Here is a 19,204-nt window from a genome sequence, read left to right on the forward strand (position 1 = left end):
CAGTCAGGTGTGTTTGTGCGCAAACACACACATAACCCAATCTAGAAAATTAAGTTTTGTTCTAAAATTATATGATACTCTGGCTTAATTTATAGCTACTTTGAGGACTGAAATGGTTATCCAATATATTGGTGTCTGTCTCCATGAATTCTTTAATAGAAATGTATTGTGGACTTTTAAAATGGTTAAGATGAAATCTTTATCTTCTGGGGCTAGGGTTGCACTGAAGAATGATTATTTCAGACTTTGTTCAATTCGGTAACAATTCTAAGCTATCCATTACAATCTTAAATAGGTGTTCAGAATTTGACTCAGTTGGGACGTTGGGTGGCTCAGGCAGTTAAGCGTCTGTGTTTAGATCAGGTCATGATTCCAGGGTCCTGCATCAAGCTCCTTGCTTGGTGGGTGGCCTGCTTTTCCCTCTGCCCCGTCCCCCCGCATGCACTCTTCTCTCTCTCTCTCTCTCTGACAAATAAAACATTTAAAAAAAGAGAATTTGACTGAATTGCTTTTCTCAGTAATAAAAAATTAATACCAAAGAGACTGCCATTGGTTTAGAGAAGAATGACTTTGAGAGGAGGTGACATGCTGAAGCTGTCTCTTAGATCGATGTCACTGCTTGTAGTTAAATATCCGTGATAACAGGAGTGACAACTTCTAGAAAACTTTATTACTTCTGTTCTGGAATATCAAGTTACAGAAGAATTCTCTTGTGCGGTGGAAGTTGTTAGTATCTTTTACATTTTGAATATTCTTCATGGTTTCCAAACATGTGCTCAGTCATCACGATGCTCCTTTGGGTGATATGGTGGCGAGGCCCTGGGGCACCATCTGACCTGTCATGTCAGATCAACCTTTGGAGTCCGTGACCTAACTTGGACCCGGTTACAGGACCTGCCCTGTGAGAAGGAAGACCCTTAATACTGACTCTTATTGGCAAATACGTAATTCTTAAAGATTAAGTGGAGGAAAGGGCATCCCTGAATATACTACATAAATAAATTGTGGTATAGATCCTAGCCGTGGTTCAGTATCCTTAAGTACAGTAGCTTGGGAGAGATGCAAAGCATTTGTACTGTGTGCAAGATTCCAGGCATGATGGTTGCTATTCACAGTTCCCTTTTGAAGGGAGTTGAGACCGAGAACAGGGAGCAATGAGTTCCAAAGAGGAGTTTAAGGTGTATCACCAACTTTGGGCTCAGGTGAGAAGTTCTAACTTACCATTGGTTTGAATCATCCTAGGAAGTGGTTCATTTATTCATTTCTCTTTGCTGGTTTCTAAGTGTTTAAGATAGAGCTAACTGTACAAAATTCTTCCTTTGCTTTTTCAGCTAAAAACAACAAATGAGCATTATGTGTAGTTAGTGCATTTTAAAAGATAATGCCTTCCTAAACACTATTTATTACTACTAGAAGTAGCTGTGAGGTTTTTGTCTTTGGCGATTTATAAACACAGTCTTGTACTTTTAATTCTTAGCTGCAGTGTTTGTGTTTCCAAAGAGGACATGAGTTGAAAGTGCAGCATTAGAGTAAAAAATAAAATGCAAGGAAAACTTTGCAGATGTAAAGTTTTGCTGATTGCTCAGGTGGGAGTCCTCAGGTGGTTTGGGATCCTTTTTATCTTGCCTGGATTTCTCTCCTCTCTCTGGAATATGGACCTGCCTAGCCCTGCAGCTGAGCTCAAAAACTAAGAAACACAAAGGATTCATAGTGGGATGTCCCGAGGTCATCTAAATCTGTTTCCAGGGCAGACTCAACTTGAAGGCTAGGGTCTTCCAGCATCCCCTGAACCCAAGGATGAACTTGGCCAAGTCCTTTCTCCCAGGACTTCTCTGAGGATTGACCTTCATCTTGACCCGAGACCTGACAGGTCAGGTGCCCAGAGCCAGTGGGCACCACTAACCTTAAATGCATTTAACTTCTGGTGGCGTGTCCATGACTGTGCAGGGGTGAGGCAACTGCTGCTCATAGCATGGGTGCTTATGATGGGGAAGAAAGCCAGTGCTACAAGTAAGCACAGTACTGTATTGCCCGGAGAGCCCTCTGTACAAATGCTGTTTGAGAGGTGGTTAGAGGATCTCTGCTGGTGGGCAGGTGTGGTTTTGGGGTGGACACATTGTGGGAGGCCTTGAAGGTTATATTTGGAGGCCTTTAGGTAACAATGAAGGCTGCATTTCTGAAACATTTGGGGTTCTTTTGGACTGCTGGTGGTGCTGAAGGAGCCTCATTTGGTTGGAAAGAAGGTGTGGAGAGTAGGGCTGTTACGCAGCATGTGGTCTGCTCGCTGAATTGGATCTGGGTATCTACAGGATGCTTGGAAACAGCCCTGGCTTGGGCCCAGGCTCCCATGGCAGGGGAGATTTTATTTTATCATGAAGCAGAAGGGCCCAAATGGTTTTGCTGTTATGTTAGGTTTTGGTGTTAAGTCAGCCAGTGACTTTTTTTTTTTTTTTTAAGCTATTTGATTTGGGACAAGAGTTTTTGGGAGGTGGCCCCCAAACAAAAAATAATGTATGCTTAACATTCATAACTCATTGTTGCTTTAGGCCCCTTAGCCAGAGTATTGGGCAAGCAAGCTATTTTCAAGATCTGTATAACTAAGGAAACTTTATTTTGTAGATAGTATATAATTCAGAATATTATTTTTGCAGTTTCTTTCCATTCTTTTTGTAATCTGGATTTGTGATATTTGAGTTCCAAAATAGAAAAAAGACACTTTGACTTCATACTTCTAAATTCTGTGCACTAAGAGTAGCAGTTCTTGGGTAGATAGATTATGCATTCAGTGGATTCATTTTCCCCTAGATTTTCCAGGCAGTGAACATATTTAGGGTAAAAAATAATTCTAGATCATATATTCTATGGATGGGTTGTTGTCCTAGAGATTTGATTTTATTTTGAAGATTTTAATTATTTATTTGACAGAGCAGAAGCAGGGGGAGCGGCAGGAAGAGGGAGAAGTGGGCTTCCCACCGAGCAGGGAGCCCGATGTGGGGCTCGATCCCAGGACCCTGAGATCATGATCTGAGCAAGGCAGACGCTTTACTGGCTGAGCCACCCAGGTGCCCCTATTCTAGAGATTTTAATCCATCAAAGTTTTGATGTTCTTGCCTTTGAATTTATATTCAGTTCATAAAGTTTTTCATCAGCTCTTGCCAAGAGTTGGGGCACATAACCAGAATAAACATTTCACCTAACATGAACAAATTGGATGGACTCATCACTAACCTCAACAATATATTTTAATGTTCACTTTGGTCCTTTAATAACTTTAGAAAACTTGAAAATTGATCAAACTGTGCTGTTTTCATTTTATGCCTAATCTGTGTTACTCATCAGAAGAAAATAACTTCTAAATTGTTCTTTTTTTTTTAAATTAAATTAATGTATTTATTTTCAGAAAAACAGTATTCATTATTTTTTTTACCACACCCAGTATTCCATGCAATCTGTGCCCTCTATAATACCCACCACCTGGTAACCCAGCCTCCCACCCCCCCCCCCACCCCCCACCCCCGCCACTTCAAACTGTTCTTTGTTTTTATTTTACCTTACTCTGGTAGCCAAATACAGAGGTAGTTAATTGCATTGCAAAGCAGAGCATTTGTAGAGCCATTGAGGATGCGAAAAATGGTATAGCCTACAAAGTGGACAAAAAGTTTAATTAGGAAACAGCAGGATCACTTCAGCAACAAATGAATTTCCTCTTAACATTATGCTGTGGTGCGGCCTTATGTGTCTGAGGCAGTCATAGGCAGCAGCAGCAAGAAGTCCGTATTCTGAGCAGAACAATTAAATTGGAGTTTCAGGAGCACCTGGATGGCTCAGTCAGTTAAGCATCTGACTCTAGATTTCTGCTCAGGTCATAATCTCAGGGTCATTAGACTGAGCCCCTGGTTGAGCTCCACACTGCGCTCAGAGACCAATCTTGGAAAATAGAAAAGTTTGAGAAAGGATGGGCTCCTTTAGGTCACCTAAATGGGCAGGTTGGGGAGTTGAAGCTCTCACTTGCCAAAGCCTGGTCTGTATGTCTCCCTGAGGAAGGAGGTGGGTTAGAGGTTTGCCAGGTATGCCTACACGCTGCACAGAAACAAAATTAATCCTGAGAGAAACAAGTTCTATGTTGAAATCCTTAGTTAGCCTATAGATCCCTTAAAGACACACACACACACACACACACACACACACGTTTAAGAGAATTCTAGCTAAATGAAATTTAGTCTCTCTCTGTCCACCACTGGGACCTAATTAGCCAGGATTGATGACACTCACTTGAGAGTGGCCTTGTTGGATTTTGTGGTGATCTGGCCTGAGTGTATGACAGCCTGAGGTAATTTCTGTTTTCTAGACTTAAAACAGGGGTCCACATTAGCAACATTTATGGAAGTCCTAGAAGGAGAGTGATTAAGATAAACACTCCATGATCTGGAACATGAGAAAAGATGCTTGTATCTATAGCTATAGCTAAGGTTTCAATCTTACCTGGATTTTTTGGAGTTTTGTATTTTGGGGTTCCTAGTTTCTGATGGTGTGTAAGACATGGGCGTTAAATGGTATAGGAAAGATTTTCCTTTCATGTTCTGAAAATTAGGGGCTTTACCCTTTCTTCCTAAGACAGTAACTTTCTTTGATACAGGGTTTTGCTGTAGGACACAGCAAGGGGAAGCACTTGCTTCTTTTTGATCATGACCTTCTGAAAAATCAAAGCTTGTGAGAGTTTTGTTATCATTAAGTAAATTTTCTGTTCTATCCCTGAAGATTTGTTCTTAAATCCTAAACCATTGAGGTTATTGGCTGGCATGTTATTCTGAAATATTTAGGCTTTTGACTAATATGAGAGCTTGTCAAAGATCAGGCAAGCATCGTCTTACATCCTCAGATGGTCATCTGTTTTCTGCATTGCAAGGTTTCTTCTTGTCCTTCCTTCAAGGCTGGGAGTGCCTGTCTTCCCTCATTGTTTACTAGTACTGTGGTCCCATTCACGTTTAGCTTACCTTTTTACAGATATTTTGTTCTGCAGTGTGTTTGTGAAATCCCCCACCTCTGAAGGGCTGTTATAGGGTTTCTTCTCAGCAAAGTAAATGGTGGTGAGTGACCTCTGTGAGAAGGAACGAGAAAGAGCACTGTTCTAATAATTGCCCTCCTGAATATAATCTGTCATCAATCAGCTGGTCTGTCTCCTTGAACAACCCCATGGGCACACATGTGTTCTGACATAGGTTATCCAAAAAGCCAACAGAACAGACTAGTTAAAGAATCACATTTTTGCATTTAAAATCTTAAGGGGCGAAAACAATTTTTCTGTAAGAGAAGGATTATAGTTCAGTTGTGAGGACATGGAAACAAGTCTGAGGAAGCCTGTTAAACAGGAAGTTTGTGATGAATGGTTTTTAATCAAGTTGTAGCCATTCACGATAGCTTTAAAATTCCTGTTTATATATCCCTTTGCTTCCTATCACAAAATAGCCAACCTTTATTTCCTCAGCTTTGTGTCCAGGGGTGCACTAAGTGCTTTCTATACACATGCTGCTGTTCAGTCCCTAAGCATCCTGTGTGACAATCCTGTGTAATCACTGTTTCACAAATGGCAAGACTGAGACTGAAGCTTAGCGAGATCAAGGCACTCACTCAGGGTGGGCTGGTAGTCAGCTTGACCCTGGGTTCTGCCTCTCTGTGTGCTTCCCCGCAAACGTGAAACTTCTAAGGGTACCCATGAGTTCTTACATTTGTCTTTTTGGTGGTGTTTTACATGAGAGCATAATCTCCCACATGCTTTTTTTTTTGCTGGAGCTTCTCTAATGTAGTCATATTTTCCTTCTTTGGAATGATTTGAGTCAGAGAAAGCTGTTTAGAGCTAAATGTGTATCTGTAGCCATTTGAGAATCTATAGCTAAGAATTGGCTTGGCTAGGGGAAGGACGGTGCACGTTCTTCATACTTGTTCTACATTTCTTCTCGGAGTAAAGCCCCATGTGCTTCTGCTTTTTGTAAATGAACATTCATAAATTTTTCATCTGCATTTTAATCTTTCCGAACTCTCTTTTCCCTAATGTGAAATGGGGATGTTAGGCCGGATGATCTTCCCAGTGCCTTCTAGTTTGCAAATACTATGAGGCTGTGAGTCCTTTCTTCACAGCCCTGGGCTCACTGGAGACACCTGAGTCCTCCTCAGTGCAGACCCTGGGGGAGAGTGGCTTATGGGAGCATTGGTGTCCAGACAAGAAGGATCGGTTGCTGGGCAGTGATGCCAGCCTTTTGGAAGAAGAGCTGAATGCTGCTGGAGCCTAATGTGTGAGCATGTAGATTAGCTATTCACAGCAAATCTTTTATTACAACACTTTTCAAAGTCGAATCTATATGCTGGCTATTGATAGCGTGTCTATTGACGTCACTTGTAAAAAGAACAGTTGGCAAATGGTCACGTTTTCCCTCTGTTTGCAGGCAAAATGGATTATTTTACAAAGTTGTTTTATTAGCAACTCTAATGGGAACTCTGTTGAATACAGATTATTCCGACTTTCTCCTTAGTTTGTTTTCACTCGTAGAAGTGCAGGAAGAGATGGTGTAAAAGAGAGGAAGCAGGAGGAGGGAGGCAAGTCCATGCTGGGAGTCTACAGAACAATTACATGCAATGGCAGAGTTCACAGAAATTAGATAAAATGCTTTTGGAAAAATCTGGTTTGTCTAGCATTTTGAAAGAATTTCTAGAATTTCTAGAACAACAAGTTCATTTAGTCATGTGTTCCAGTGTCTCAGTTTGAAGTTCTTTTTGTTTGACTCGGTGACTGTTGCTCACACCCACCCTGTGGCAGGGTGATGGGCAGTTCTAGGCTGCAGGGGCCCCTGGGGCCTTTCCGTTTTCCTTTGGGTCCCCACAGCCTCTTTACACACGCTTTCCCCAGGGTGCTGCTGGTACCTGAAGTTCACACTTAGCTGCTATGCTTTTCTGCCATAAAGTGTAACCCATTAGAATTAAAGCAAATCATAGTTTGTAAATTTATTATCCAGTGAGGCAGAAAATTAGTTTTGGAAACTGGTCTTTGTAAGCAGAATTATTTCCACTCCCTCAAGATGCATTCATATAACCTTAGTCTTAAGTATGTTCTTTTGCTTCTTCTTACTGATGGAGGAGCCAGGGAGGTGGGTTTTCTAGCTGGCAGCACTGCTACATGCAGACTCATGAAACCTTGGTCTGAATCCTGGTTGGACAGTTCATTTTCTGAGCCTCAGTTTTCCCATTTCTAAAACAGGTTCAGTAATATCTGCTTTATAATGATCTTCCAAGTGTGGGATCAGATGAGGACTTTTTTTTTTTTTTTTAAGATTTTATTCATTTGACAGAAAAAGAGAGAGCGAGCACAAGTAGGCAGAGAGGCAGGCAGTGGGGGGTGAGTAGCAGGCTCCCTGCTGAGTAGAGAGCCCGATGAATCCCAGGACCCTGAGATATGACCTGAGCTGAAGGCAGAGGCTTAACCCACTGAGCCACACCCAGCCGCCCCCAGATGAGGTTTTAAAAACAGTTGTGTATAAAGTAAAATTCAGACATAAAGTATGAAGGCCGTCTTAAGTTGATGGTTTTGTTTTATTTTTTGGTTAAACACAAAGACCAGAGTAGTCTTAGAACTGCCAAGCAGGAAAAAAAGTAGAGTGACGGCAAGAGCCATGGCCAAGAGGTGATGGTCTCCACGTACACCAGTGGAGAGGCTAGATGGAGCCAGCCTAAGTCAGACGGCAGAATTCAGGATGATGAGGGTCTAGGGTACAGAGAAGTGGTCAGGAAGGAGCCCGGGGCAGGGCAGGGGTGGTGGGGGGACGTAGACCAAGGGCTAAACTAGACCGTTTCTTCAACCCAGGTCTGGGGGGCCAAACAGTTTGCTAGACTTGACTCTGGGGCTGGTCTGCTCCCTAGATTTTATTCAGGCTTCTGGTAGACTAGAAGCCTACTATAATAGACTAGGAGTGTCTAAATGTTTTTGTAAAAATCACATACGCTCTCCAATGTTCCATTTATTAATTTGTAGTACAACAATACATCGCATACATTATGTAACGTATTTGCAATTATAGATTTAAAATGAATAAAAAACTTAAAAGTAAATGAAAAGTGGGGCACCTGGGTGGCTCAGTGGGTTAAGCCTCTGCGTTCGGCTCAGGTCATGATCTCTGGGTCCTGGAATCGAGCCCCTCATGGGGCTCTCTGCTCAGCCGGGAGCCTGCTTCCTCCTCTCTATCTGCCTACCTCTCTGCCTACTTGTGATTTCTGTCTGTCAAATAAATAAATGAAATCTTAAAAAAAAAAAAAGTAAATGAAAAGTGTGAAGATTTCTTCTTGCTTGTGCTTCAGTGACTCTCTGATCACTGCTTTAGACAGAGGGTTGGGAGCATCCTAGAGAGGGGCAATTCCTGGCCTGTGTCCTCAGGGTCTCTAGGGGCCAGCCTCAGAGCCTAGCTTAATTCCAGCCAGGGAGGCAGAGGACCAGCAGGGCGCAGTCATAACCACCCCTGAGGAGATACCAGACTGTGGTCTGTGGACTGTGGCCTGTGGCCCATGTAATCCCTGCCACTGCTTCCCCATCACACGCTGGCTTATCCCAGAGCGTGGCAAGCCCACAGCCGTGTGTGATGCCCACATGCAAGCCTCGGTGTCCACACCTTTGAGAAGATCAGGGTTCTCATGACACTTGCTGGCAAGGGTAGTAATCGACCAGCTTTGATATCTGAATTCCTTCCTTATTAACACCTGTCCACAGCACTCGAGACACTATCTAGTGCAGAGAAAACGTCTTAGCTCTTACCCCAAATTGGTCTATTTTTCCAGTACCTTACATGTAAAAGTCTTATGTTAGTGGCAACAGTGCAAGGTATGATCATAAATAAGACCAATGGTTATAATATAGATAAGTCTTTAAAACACAGAAGTGGGGGCGCCTGGGTGGCTCAGTGGTTTAAGCCTCTGCCTTCAGCTCAGGTCATGATCTCAGGGTCCTGGGATCGAGCCCCACATCGGGCTCTCTGCTCAGCGGGGAGCCTGCTTCCCCCCGCCCCCCGCCCCCTGCCTGCCTCTCTGCCTACTTGTGATCTCTCTCTGTCTATCAAATAAATAAATAAAAATCTTTTAAAAAAAATAAAACACAGAAGTGTAATTTTGTAGGTACCATCATCCTAATAATAACGGCAGCTAACACTGATTGAGGTAAGCACTTTACATGTGTTATCTCATTTCATCTCCACAACAACCCTGTAAACGCAGAACCCATTAACATAACCCATTCAACAGATACTTGAGTGCCTCTTGGTGATGGAGCTGTGAGGATACAGTGTATGAGAAGACAGACCAGGGCCCGAGCTCATGCAGCTTACAGTGTAGTGGGGAGCCAGGCCTTCCCTCTAGGGACCACACATAGCAGAATTGTAATTGTGGCGAGTAAACAAGGTCCTGTGTCAGAGAGCAGAGAGCCTTAGAATGGGATGGTTCCAGAAGAGAGGGACGTGTGGGCTGAGAGAGCAGTTGGAGGAGGTTGGTGGTGGTGAGCATTGGCAGGACAATGTCAGTGCACCTGGACAGTTGTTTGTGCATCATTTTTTGTCCCAAGTGGCTGTTCAGGTGGACTTGTTCTTGCCCCAGGTAGATCATAGATCATAAAACACCTAGAGGGCAGACTCTGCCTAATGCCTTCTCTTGCCCTTCCTTGCACCTAGCACAACATAGGTCCCAACAAATGTTATTTGCCATGAATCGGTGCATGGACAGATGGGTAAAGACGTGTAAGACATTACGTCTTCCCTGTGATGAGTTTGGGACAACTGTCAACAGACATGCGTTGTTTGTCTTGTGTGCGAAGCGTGTGTATTTGTGCGTGCACATGCCCGGAGCATCTTCTAGGAGCTTTCAGGTTAGGAAATAAAACCATCTTTCAGCCCTTGGCCTTTAAGCAGCTTGGAATCCATAGAGCTCATGAAATCGAGCACCTGGGTGTTAGAAGCAGGCCGAACAGTGAACACATACCTTGTGCAGCTGCTCCTGCCCCCAACACGACCCACTGGGTTCCTCAGATCTCAGGTGGGACTTCCCAAGAAGAACATGCTGCCTTGTTTGGGGGCACAGTCTGGGGAGCCGGCTGCGGAGAGGGTATGTGCAGAGGAAATCCAGCTCAGCATTAGTAAAAAGCCCAGGCTGCAGGGAAATACAGCTGGTGGAGAGGAAATTTGCTGATGTGTCTTTTTGTGGGGGAAAAAAACCCGAATGGTGTCATGTTAAAAACTCAGGATTTGGGTAAGTGGCTTGCATTGCCCGAGTTTTCTGTTTCCACAGCTTGCCTCGTTCCTCGGGTACTGTTTCGTTCATCAAGAGCTGAGTAGCTCCAAGCACCAGCAGTCATGTGTGGCTGTGCTGCATGGTTCACGGGAGCACTATGGTTCCCGCAGCCATGGCTGTGTCCCACAGGGATCTGCAGACATAATACCGTTAATAGCAGCACACATTTTTACAAGCTTTACCTATTGGCCGCCCCTGCCCCCTCCACCAGAGCCCCGCTGGCTGTATGAAAAACAGGAATTTTTGTAACAAGCCCTGCACAGCAAACCTTTTCCTGTTTGGAAAAAAAATTTTTCTAATTGTTGGCAAAGTTAGAAGACAGCTCTGTTACTCAAAGAGCGACCTGAAATGTCCTCTTAGAAAAATATGGAGCGTGATGTTTTGATAAGTAAGGGATTGCTGTGGACCCCCTTTTTGGCGGGGGGAAGTAGGTCTGAGTCTTAGTCGTGAGTTAGTGTATGTGCCACCTGAGTTAGTTGAATGCTTTCTAAACTTTTTAAAAGATTTCATCATTACGCATTCTACAGTCTTCTTAAAAATGTCCCCTAATTGCAGTCCCAATGATCTGATGTAATTATCGTGTGTTGGAGAGCTGCACCACCCTCTCAGGCAGTGCAGACAGCCAGGAAGCCGTTATCTGGGAGGATCTTCCCCCTTTATCATTAACTAAATGTGACAAGGACAGGAGTCAAGCTTCCTCTCCTCCAGAGATTTCGTGTGGCTTATCTGTGTGTCTGTTGTGTTCCAAGAACAAGATAGTCATGATGGAATATTGTGCAAACGTCCAGACTTCCACTCTATAGAACATGTCACAGGGGCGGAGCGCTTGGCTCCCTTCCAGGTCTACACCCCCCCACCCCCATCCCCGGCCCTGCTTCCTTCAGGACGGATTTAGAACTTGGTGTGCTGGTGGTGTTAGTGGGCCCCGGAGATGAGGCTGTGGCTCTTGGAGCATACATAGGTGTGTGTGTTTAAGATACGTCTGCAGGGTTTGGAGACTCTTTGGGAATAAAATAGACCATTGTAGAAATGTAGTCCTTGGCCTCTTTTAGGGGTTCTTATGTACTTAAAGTCTTCCTCAGAGCTTGACTGGAGTTGGGGATAGGTCAGGAGATGGGAAGGAAGGGGAAAGTTTAGAGAACAAAAGAGACTGGCTGCTACCCACTTGCACACCTACCCCGGCGGCGTCCAGCCCAGAAGCCCCGTGTCTGCCCCACACTGATGGTATGCACTGGCAGAAGGGCTTGTCATGTCGCTGCTCTGTTGCAATTCTTGGGTGGAATGTAGTACAGAGGGTCAGAGGGCATTTTGAAATAGGGATATCTCAGCCCTGGCTGTCTGGCCTTACTCTACTTAGACTTCACATCTCTTTTTAGAAAGGGAGATTTATTTTTCTTCTCTGTTTCCAGTTTCTTTTTAATAAGAAAGAACTTGAATTCATCGTTTTTGTTGAAGCCTTGCCTCGTCCTGCTGTGCAAAGGCTTTCCGGCACAGCGATGGGCACTCAAGCATCTACATCCCACATGGGTGGCAGAAGGATGTGGACATTGTGGCTGCATCCCCAGCTGACCACGATCCAGCCAGAGCCTTCTTGTGGTCGGGGAGAGAGGCCAGAAGAGGTCCAGGGGGCTCAGTCTGCTAAGCCTTGTTCCCAGTTGGCAGAGGGTGCCAGGGAAGCCTTGGAAGTCATGCACCAGGCCCTGCTCCCAGGTGTCTAGGACCCCCAGAATCCTTCTGGACCTGGACTCAGGGCCCTGATAACAGAGGCTGCTGAATGAGCAGCTAGGAAGGGTCTGCTGTGTGCCCTGTTCCATATGGGGAACAAAAAGCTACAAGAAAAGGGACAGGAGACCCTTGGAATCCTTCCTTTGGAACCCATTGTTTCTTTTCCTTATGTCCCAGGAGCTCCCCAGGTGCTGGCAGTCTCACCACCCATCCATTAGAGGAATCAGATTGGGTCTTCATTGTTTGCAGCCTGGCTTTGCTGCTTTTGCCCAAGCTTGAGACGGTCTCTGGCCTCCTGTATGTTTGGAGTTGTGGGGGTGTATGCTTGCCTTACCGCTAAGCTCCAACCCACACTCCCAGTGAATTGGAAGAGGGGAGCAGGGTTCAGATTGGCAATATCCTTGAGCCCCCAAAGTTGGGATCTGGTACCTACTTCTTGGGAACTGCTTACTATGTGCCAGACACCATCGGACATTTTATAAACTCTTGTCATTCAATCTCTCGCATAAACCCTAAGTGGGTTTATTATTTATCTCTGTTTTATAGCTAAGGAAGCCTAAGACAACTAGGGGCCAAGCAGTCTCCTAAAGTCAAGTTGATTTTCTTTACTAATTGTGTTAGCCATACCCGTGGCATGATTTAACCATGGAGCCCCTGTACTTAGCGGCTGAAGCATGGCACTTTGTACTGCCGACGCTGCTTCTTCCTGACCCAGGGGGTCTTTTTGGACAGAGCTTGACCTCTGATGCAGTGACTGATGTTCATTTAGTTGGCATGTACTACTGGTTGTTTTGGGGAAGAGGGGGTTGGTGAACAACACTGGCATTTAAATTCTCCCCCTTTTTGGCAGTTCAACTTTCTAAAATAAGAAATACAATCCTATTTGTCTTATGTTCACCTGTATTTGCCTAATGGATTTGAAAAATAGAAAGGAATTTAGATCTAACTAGTTTTTAGGCTTTTAATTCTTAACTAAGAATATACCCTGCTTCACTTCTTTCTTTTCCATAATCATGTGGGCTCAGTAATATAAAACTTCTCACTTGTGTAAATGGCATATGTGCAGTCTGAAGAGAACTGGCAGTAGTTTTAGGGATGGTAGAACAGGAAGGGTTTTTGATAGCACTTAGTTACGGAGTGCTGTTTGCATAGCATTGTAGCCAAGCAGAAACTTAAGTGGCTTTAAAACCAGTTCGTGTAATTGCCTTATAAAATATAGCTATATAAAAGATGCCTATAATAGTGCTTATTTAATTTTGTCCCCTCATTACAGTAAGATGCACATGCTGTTTTTAAGATAAGATACTGTTTCTCTTGTACTGGTTTGAGCTCTTTCATAGTGAAGTTCAGAACCCATATGATTGTATGGATTGAAATCTGTACCACACACTTAAAATTTTTTTTTTACTTGTCTACCTATACTGAATAGTAGGTATTCCAACTGGAGAAGTATTGTGTTTCTAACGTAATGTTTTGCTTTACAGAATTCAATTCGCCATAATCTGTCCCTACACAGCAAGTTCATTCGTGTGCAGAATGAAGGAACTGGAAAAAGTTCTTGGTGGATGCTCAATCCAGAGGGAGGCAAGAGTGGAAAATCCCCCCGGAGAAGAGCTGCTTCCATGGACAACAACAGTAAATTTGCTAAGAGCCGGGGGCGGGCTGCTAAGAAGAAAGCATCCCTCCAGTCTGGCCAGGAGGGTGCTGGGGACAGCCCAGGATCTCAGTTTTCTAAGTGGCCCGCGAGCCCTGGCTCTCACAGCAACGATGACTTTGATAACTGGAGTACATTTCGCCCTCGAACTAGCTCAAATGCTAGTACTATTAGTGGGAGACTTTCTCCCATTATGACCGAACAGGATGATCTTGGAGATGGGGATGTGCATTCTATGGTGTACCCGCCATCTGCTGCAAAGATGGCGTCTACTCTACCGAGTCTGTCTGAGATAAGCAATCCTGAAAATATGGAAAATCTTTTGGATAATCTCAACCTTCTCTCATCACCAACGCCATTAACTGTTTCCACCCAGTCTTCACCTGGCACCATGATGCAGCAGACACCATGCTACTCATTCGCACCGCCAAACACCAGTCTGAATTCACCCAGCCCAAACTACCAAAAATACACATACGGCCAGTCCAGCATGAGCCCTTTGCCCCAAATGCCTATGCAAACACTTCAGGACAACAAATCGAGCTATGGAGGTATGAATCAGTATAACTGTGCGCCAGGACTCTTGAAGGAGTTGCTTACTTCTGACTCTCCTCCTCATAATGACATTATGACAGCAGTTGATCCTGGGGTCGCCCAGCCCAACAGCCGGGTCCTTGGTCAGAATGTGTTGATGGGCCCTAATTCGGTCATGTCGACCTATGGCAGCCAGGCCTCTCACAACAAAATGATGAACCCCAGCTCCCACACTCACCCTGGACATAGCCAGCCAACATCTGCAGTTAATGGGCGTGCCTTGCCCCACGCGGTCAACACCATGCCCCACACCTCGGGTATGAACCGTTTGGCCCCAGTGAAGACAGCTTTACCAGTGCCTCTGTCCCACCCCATGCAGATGAACACCCTGGGGGCCTACTCCTCTATGAGCAGCTGCAATGGCTATGGCAGGATGGGCATTCTCCACCAGGAGAAGCTCCCCAGTGACTTGGACGGCATGTTTATTGAGCGCCTGGACTGTGACATGGAGTCCATCATTCGGAACGACCTCATGGATGGAGATACTTTGGATTTTAACTTTGACAATGTGTTGCCCAACCAAAGCTTCCCACACAGCGTCAAGACGACGACACATAGCTGGGTGTCAGGCTAAGAGTGAGTTATGAACAGGTAAGATCACCCCACTATCAAAAAACCTTCTGAAGCCAGAGCTTGAAAGAGAGGAACACAGTAACTTGCCGTGTATCTTCCACAGTTGGGCCTCCTCTGATGTCAGCTGGCTATTCCTTGCAGAGAGGCATCTTTTAGCATGCGTTCTCTGCCCTTTTTACAGCTCAAAATTTTTTTTTTTTTAAAGCATAAGGAAGCTTCCTTTGACTGCTTTAAAGATTTTCTTCTGACAGTTAGATGGCTGCATCTTTTTAGTAGCTCTTCCATAAGTGAATATGTTTGATGCAAATCAACTACTGCAGTTTTTTCTTAAGTTGAATGCCCCCCCCCAAATGATGTTGGAGCTGTTGAGAAAGCTCTAGCTTTACCCCCAAGCATGTCTGTCACTCTAATATGTTAAATTGAATTGATTTTAATTTGGCTGTATTTTCATTGTGTGTTTTTTCTAGGCTACACTTAAAAGTACTTCAGAGTGTCTGACAGCAGGAACTGAGAGAAGCAGTCCAAAGATGTCCTTCACCCCTCCTTTTCATTTCTTGATTTAAAAAAAAAAAAAAAAAAAAAAGTTTCTTTTTTCCTTTCGTCAGACTTGGCAGCGAAGACACTTTTCCTGTACAGGATGTCTGCCCGATGTTTGCAGGTTCTGTGCTGCTGTAGATAAGGACTGTGCCATTGGAAATTTCATTACAATGAAGTGCCAAACTCACTACACCATATAACTGCAGAAAAGACGTTTGAATCCTGGTGTGCTTTCAAGTTTTGTACATAAGCAGTAGCTACAGAATTGTATTTGTGTGTTTTTTGGTTTTTTTTTTGTTTGTTTTGTTTTTGTTTTTGTTTTTTAATATATCCATTTGGTCCAAGGAAAGTTTATACTCCTTTTGTAATACTGTGATGTTCTCATGTCTTTGATAAGTTAGACTTTCGTTTGTACTACCTGTGTTCCGCTGAACAGATGAACCACAGAGAACCAAGCTCTCCATCCTGGGCCTCCGTGGAATAGCTTTGGGCCTGTTCACACAGCCACACAATTCACATGAGAACCGATAGCCTGTTATCAGTCTGCTGAATTCATGGACTTGTCAAACACGTTTTTGGGGAGGGGGGGGTAGATTAAATGCCAGCCTTGTACAGGTCTTTTCTATTTTTTTTTTGTTTGTTATTTTGTTATTTGCAAATTTGTACAAACATTTAAATGGTTCTAATTTCCAGATAAATGATTTTTGATGTTATCGTTGGGACTTGAGATCATTTTGGAATAGATATTGAACTGTAATGTTTTCTTAAAACTAGAGTCTACTTTGTTACATAGTCTGCTTGTAAATTTGTGGAATCCCAGATATTTGAGGCAGCATCCATAATTTTCATTTTGTATTTCTAACTGGATTAGTACTAATTTTATACATGTTTAACTGGTTTGTACACTTTGGGATGCTACGCGGTGTTTCTGACTAATCTTAAAATCATTGTAATTAGTACTTGCATACTCAACATTTCGGGCTCTGTTTTGGCAGGAGAGTGATGTATAGTTACAGACATTTTGCGTTTCATGTCTAGGAGAACTTAATACTTTTTTAAATGTATGTATTTGAAAAAACTCCCATCTGCTCCTGTTTTCCCGTGAACTCTGTTAGATGCCTGTGTGCTGTGTTCCTTCAGTTGCTCCCGAGGGGCCTCGTGATGATGTCTGTGGCTCAGAAAGGGAGTCTTGCGTCTAAAACCGTGCTCATACTCCTCTCTCAGAACCGGGAGTTGGGGTCAACCTAACCTTTCTGCGCTGAGCTTCAGCAAATGTTTCTCCTCATCCTTCTGTGCTTTTATTTTGGTGTAGGTGGAGGTTGGTTTTGTAGCTCTGCCTCTTAAGGATTATGTTAAAACTCAAACACTTTTATCCCTCCCTCCCTTCTGTCCTGCAGATTACGTAGCGCACTGTGGAAATTTAGGTAGAAGGAGGAAAATTTAAAATAGGACTTTACTGATGTGCAGAACACATCCGTGTCCCTGAGTGCAGATGGCTACCAAAGGGACTAGAGCTTGTTAAAAAAAATTGGGGCAGTTAATTGGAAAACCCGACAAACCAGCTGTAAGTTGTCTTGAATTTATTTTCAAAGCTCTTAGTGTAAGTTAGAAATTGGGGGATTTCTTTAGCCTTTAGCAACCTCAGCTATAATTCTTTGTCATTATGTTTTAATATTTTGCAGTTACCTATAACTGACAGACCAGGATAATTGGCTTTGCATCCCATCAGTATTTTCAAGTCATGTGGAATGCCCTTAATCAGCACAATAAAAGGAGCAGGTGTACAAAAGTGTTCCTCTTGCATTTTTGAGAGGGCTCTGATCTCTTTCTGTGTACTTCGCCTGGATCTCACTTGCTTTGTCTTGCATGTGAATTTTGGATCTGTTGGCTTGGTTTTTCCTACATGTTTAACAAGAACACAATTGTTCCTGAAAGATTTCCTATACGAGGCCAGCTCTGTTGTAAGCTTCCCACTGTGACTTCTGCTATTTTGAAAATTCATTGAATAACCTCCTCTCCAGCCATCTTCACCGTTGGTCACTCCAAAATATGTCTGGTTTTGGAAACCATCGTTCCTCTAAGCAGTGCCTTCTGCATATGTGATAGAACTCGTTGGTGCCAGAGTCCTTGGGTTCCCAATCCTGTTCTGTGTCCACCTTCTCTCCTCCTCTTGTGCCCTCATACAACGAGCCTTAGAATCCCCCATTTGTTCATTAAAGAGGCAACTACAGCTGAAATCACTCTTAAAATCTTACTACATCCTAGAGTAACTTTTAAAAAGATGTTTCTTCCTCCTGAGTCTATGTAAATATCTTTTTTTCCTTCCTTCCAATTCTTTCTTTGTGTCGAGATTCTGACATAAGTCTTGGGTATCTCTCTGGGGTACAGTGAAGTCCAGTGAAAGGCACCTTGTCTATTTTGAAAACATACATCATGTGACCTCTGGTAATTCTTTTTCTGTACGAATACTGACTTTCTGGAGTAATTAGTATATCAGTTATTGTACATGATTGCTTTGTGAAATGTGCAAATGATATCACCTATGCAGCCTTGTTTGATTTATTTCCTCTGGTTTGTACTGTTATTAAAAGCATATTGTATTATAGAGCTATTCTGATATTTTAAATATAAAGTATTGTTTCCGTAATATAGACGTATGGAATATATTTAGGTAATAGATGCATTACTTGCAAAATTCTGCTTCAACAAACTGACAGTCTAAATTAATTAGCAAATGTTGTATCCCAGTGGGCAGTAAATCAATGGAACGTACCAAGAAGAGGAGAAGGACACTTAAAACGGGAAAGAAAAAAAAGTTTCCAAAAGTTATACAATTTGGACTTGTTCAACAACTGCTGGGTATATGTCACCAAGACCCCTCTCCCTCCCCCAGACTTACTTGAAATTCTCACATTCAGCTCTTAAGAGTGCTTAATTTATAACTGACTTCTAAATGAGAAGTTTCTCTTGTGGTTTTGGTTTGGGAGTAATCATTCATTAAAAAATGCTATGTGGTTTATGCAAACAAAACAGCCTTGCATTACTCTTGGCCTCCTCCTCTAGGGCGGTGCGCACAGCCTGGCATGGTGGCCAGGTGGCCAGAGGAGTCCGTCAGGATGCGGCCACGCCCTCCCGCATTTTACTACTCGAGTTCAGTAACAGTGCGGATTCCATGTTCCTGTTCCGAGACTCTCTGAGAAGTGCCTGATGATGCTGATGTACTTACAGACACAAGAACAATCTTTGCTATTATTGTATAAAGCCATAAATGTACATAAATTATGTTTAAATGGTTTGGTGTCTTTCTTTACTAATTGTGCAGAATAAGCTCTGTTATTAGTGGGTTTTTGTTGTTTTTTTGTTTGTTTTGTTTTTTGTTTTTTTGCTTGAGTTAAACCTTGTGAGCCCCAGTGCCATGGTGTCTTCAAATCTGGTATTTCCTTGGTGTGGGGGGTGGGGTGAGGGGATGCCAGCAGGAAATCGTCCCCCTAAGAGTTGAAGCCCCAAGAGTCAAACAAGTAAAAATTCTTGATAATCAGTGGCCCTGGAGTACTTTGTCTTTGGAATGTCTGAAACTACATTTTGTATAGTAATTCCTAGGCATATTAAATCTCGTGTCGAAACAGAGTGTGCTAAAGGTAAAAGGGCAAGTTAGAAGGGGCCTGGCTGGGAGGGCACCGAGCAGACGTTAGCTGGTGTGGAGGGAGCAGTGGCTTTCTGGGGCCACATGTGGCTCCTGTCCCTACTTCGCACCCCTTGCTGAAGGCGGAGGATTGTGTCCTTGAAGTGGCCACAGACTGGAGGTTT

At 43.5% G+C, this 19,204-nt stretch overlaps 1 protein-coding gene across 1 annotated transcript in view; it reads left to right on the forward strand.

The window, feature by feature from the left end:
• Positions 1 to 18,688, forward strand: part of FOXO1 (forkhead box O1) — a 99,122-nt gene extending 80,434 nt beyond the window's left edge. The window contains exons 2-3 of the mRNA XM_032314322.1: positions 13,524 to 14,878; positions 15,328 to 18,688. Of these exons, the coding sequence (XP_032170213.1) occupies positions 13,524 to 14,861 (1,338 nt within the window). The 3' untranslated portion in view covers positions 14,862 to 14,878; positions 15,328 to 18,688. The remainder of the gene's footprint in view (positions 1 to 13,523; positions 14,879 to 15,327) is intronic.
• Positions 18,689 to 19,204: the final 516 nt, after the last annotated feature.

This window comes from Mustela erminea, chromosome 15, assembly GCF_009829155.1.
Source record: "Mustela erminea isolate mMusErm1 chromosome 15, mMusErm1.Pri, whole genome shotgun sequence".
Taxonomy (NCBI): domain Eukaryota; kingdom Metazoa; phylum Chordata; class Mammalia; order Carnivora; family Mustelidae; genus Mustela; species Mustela erminea.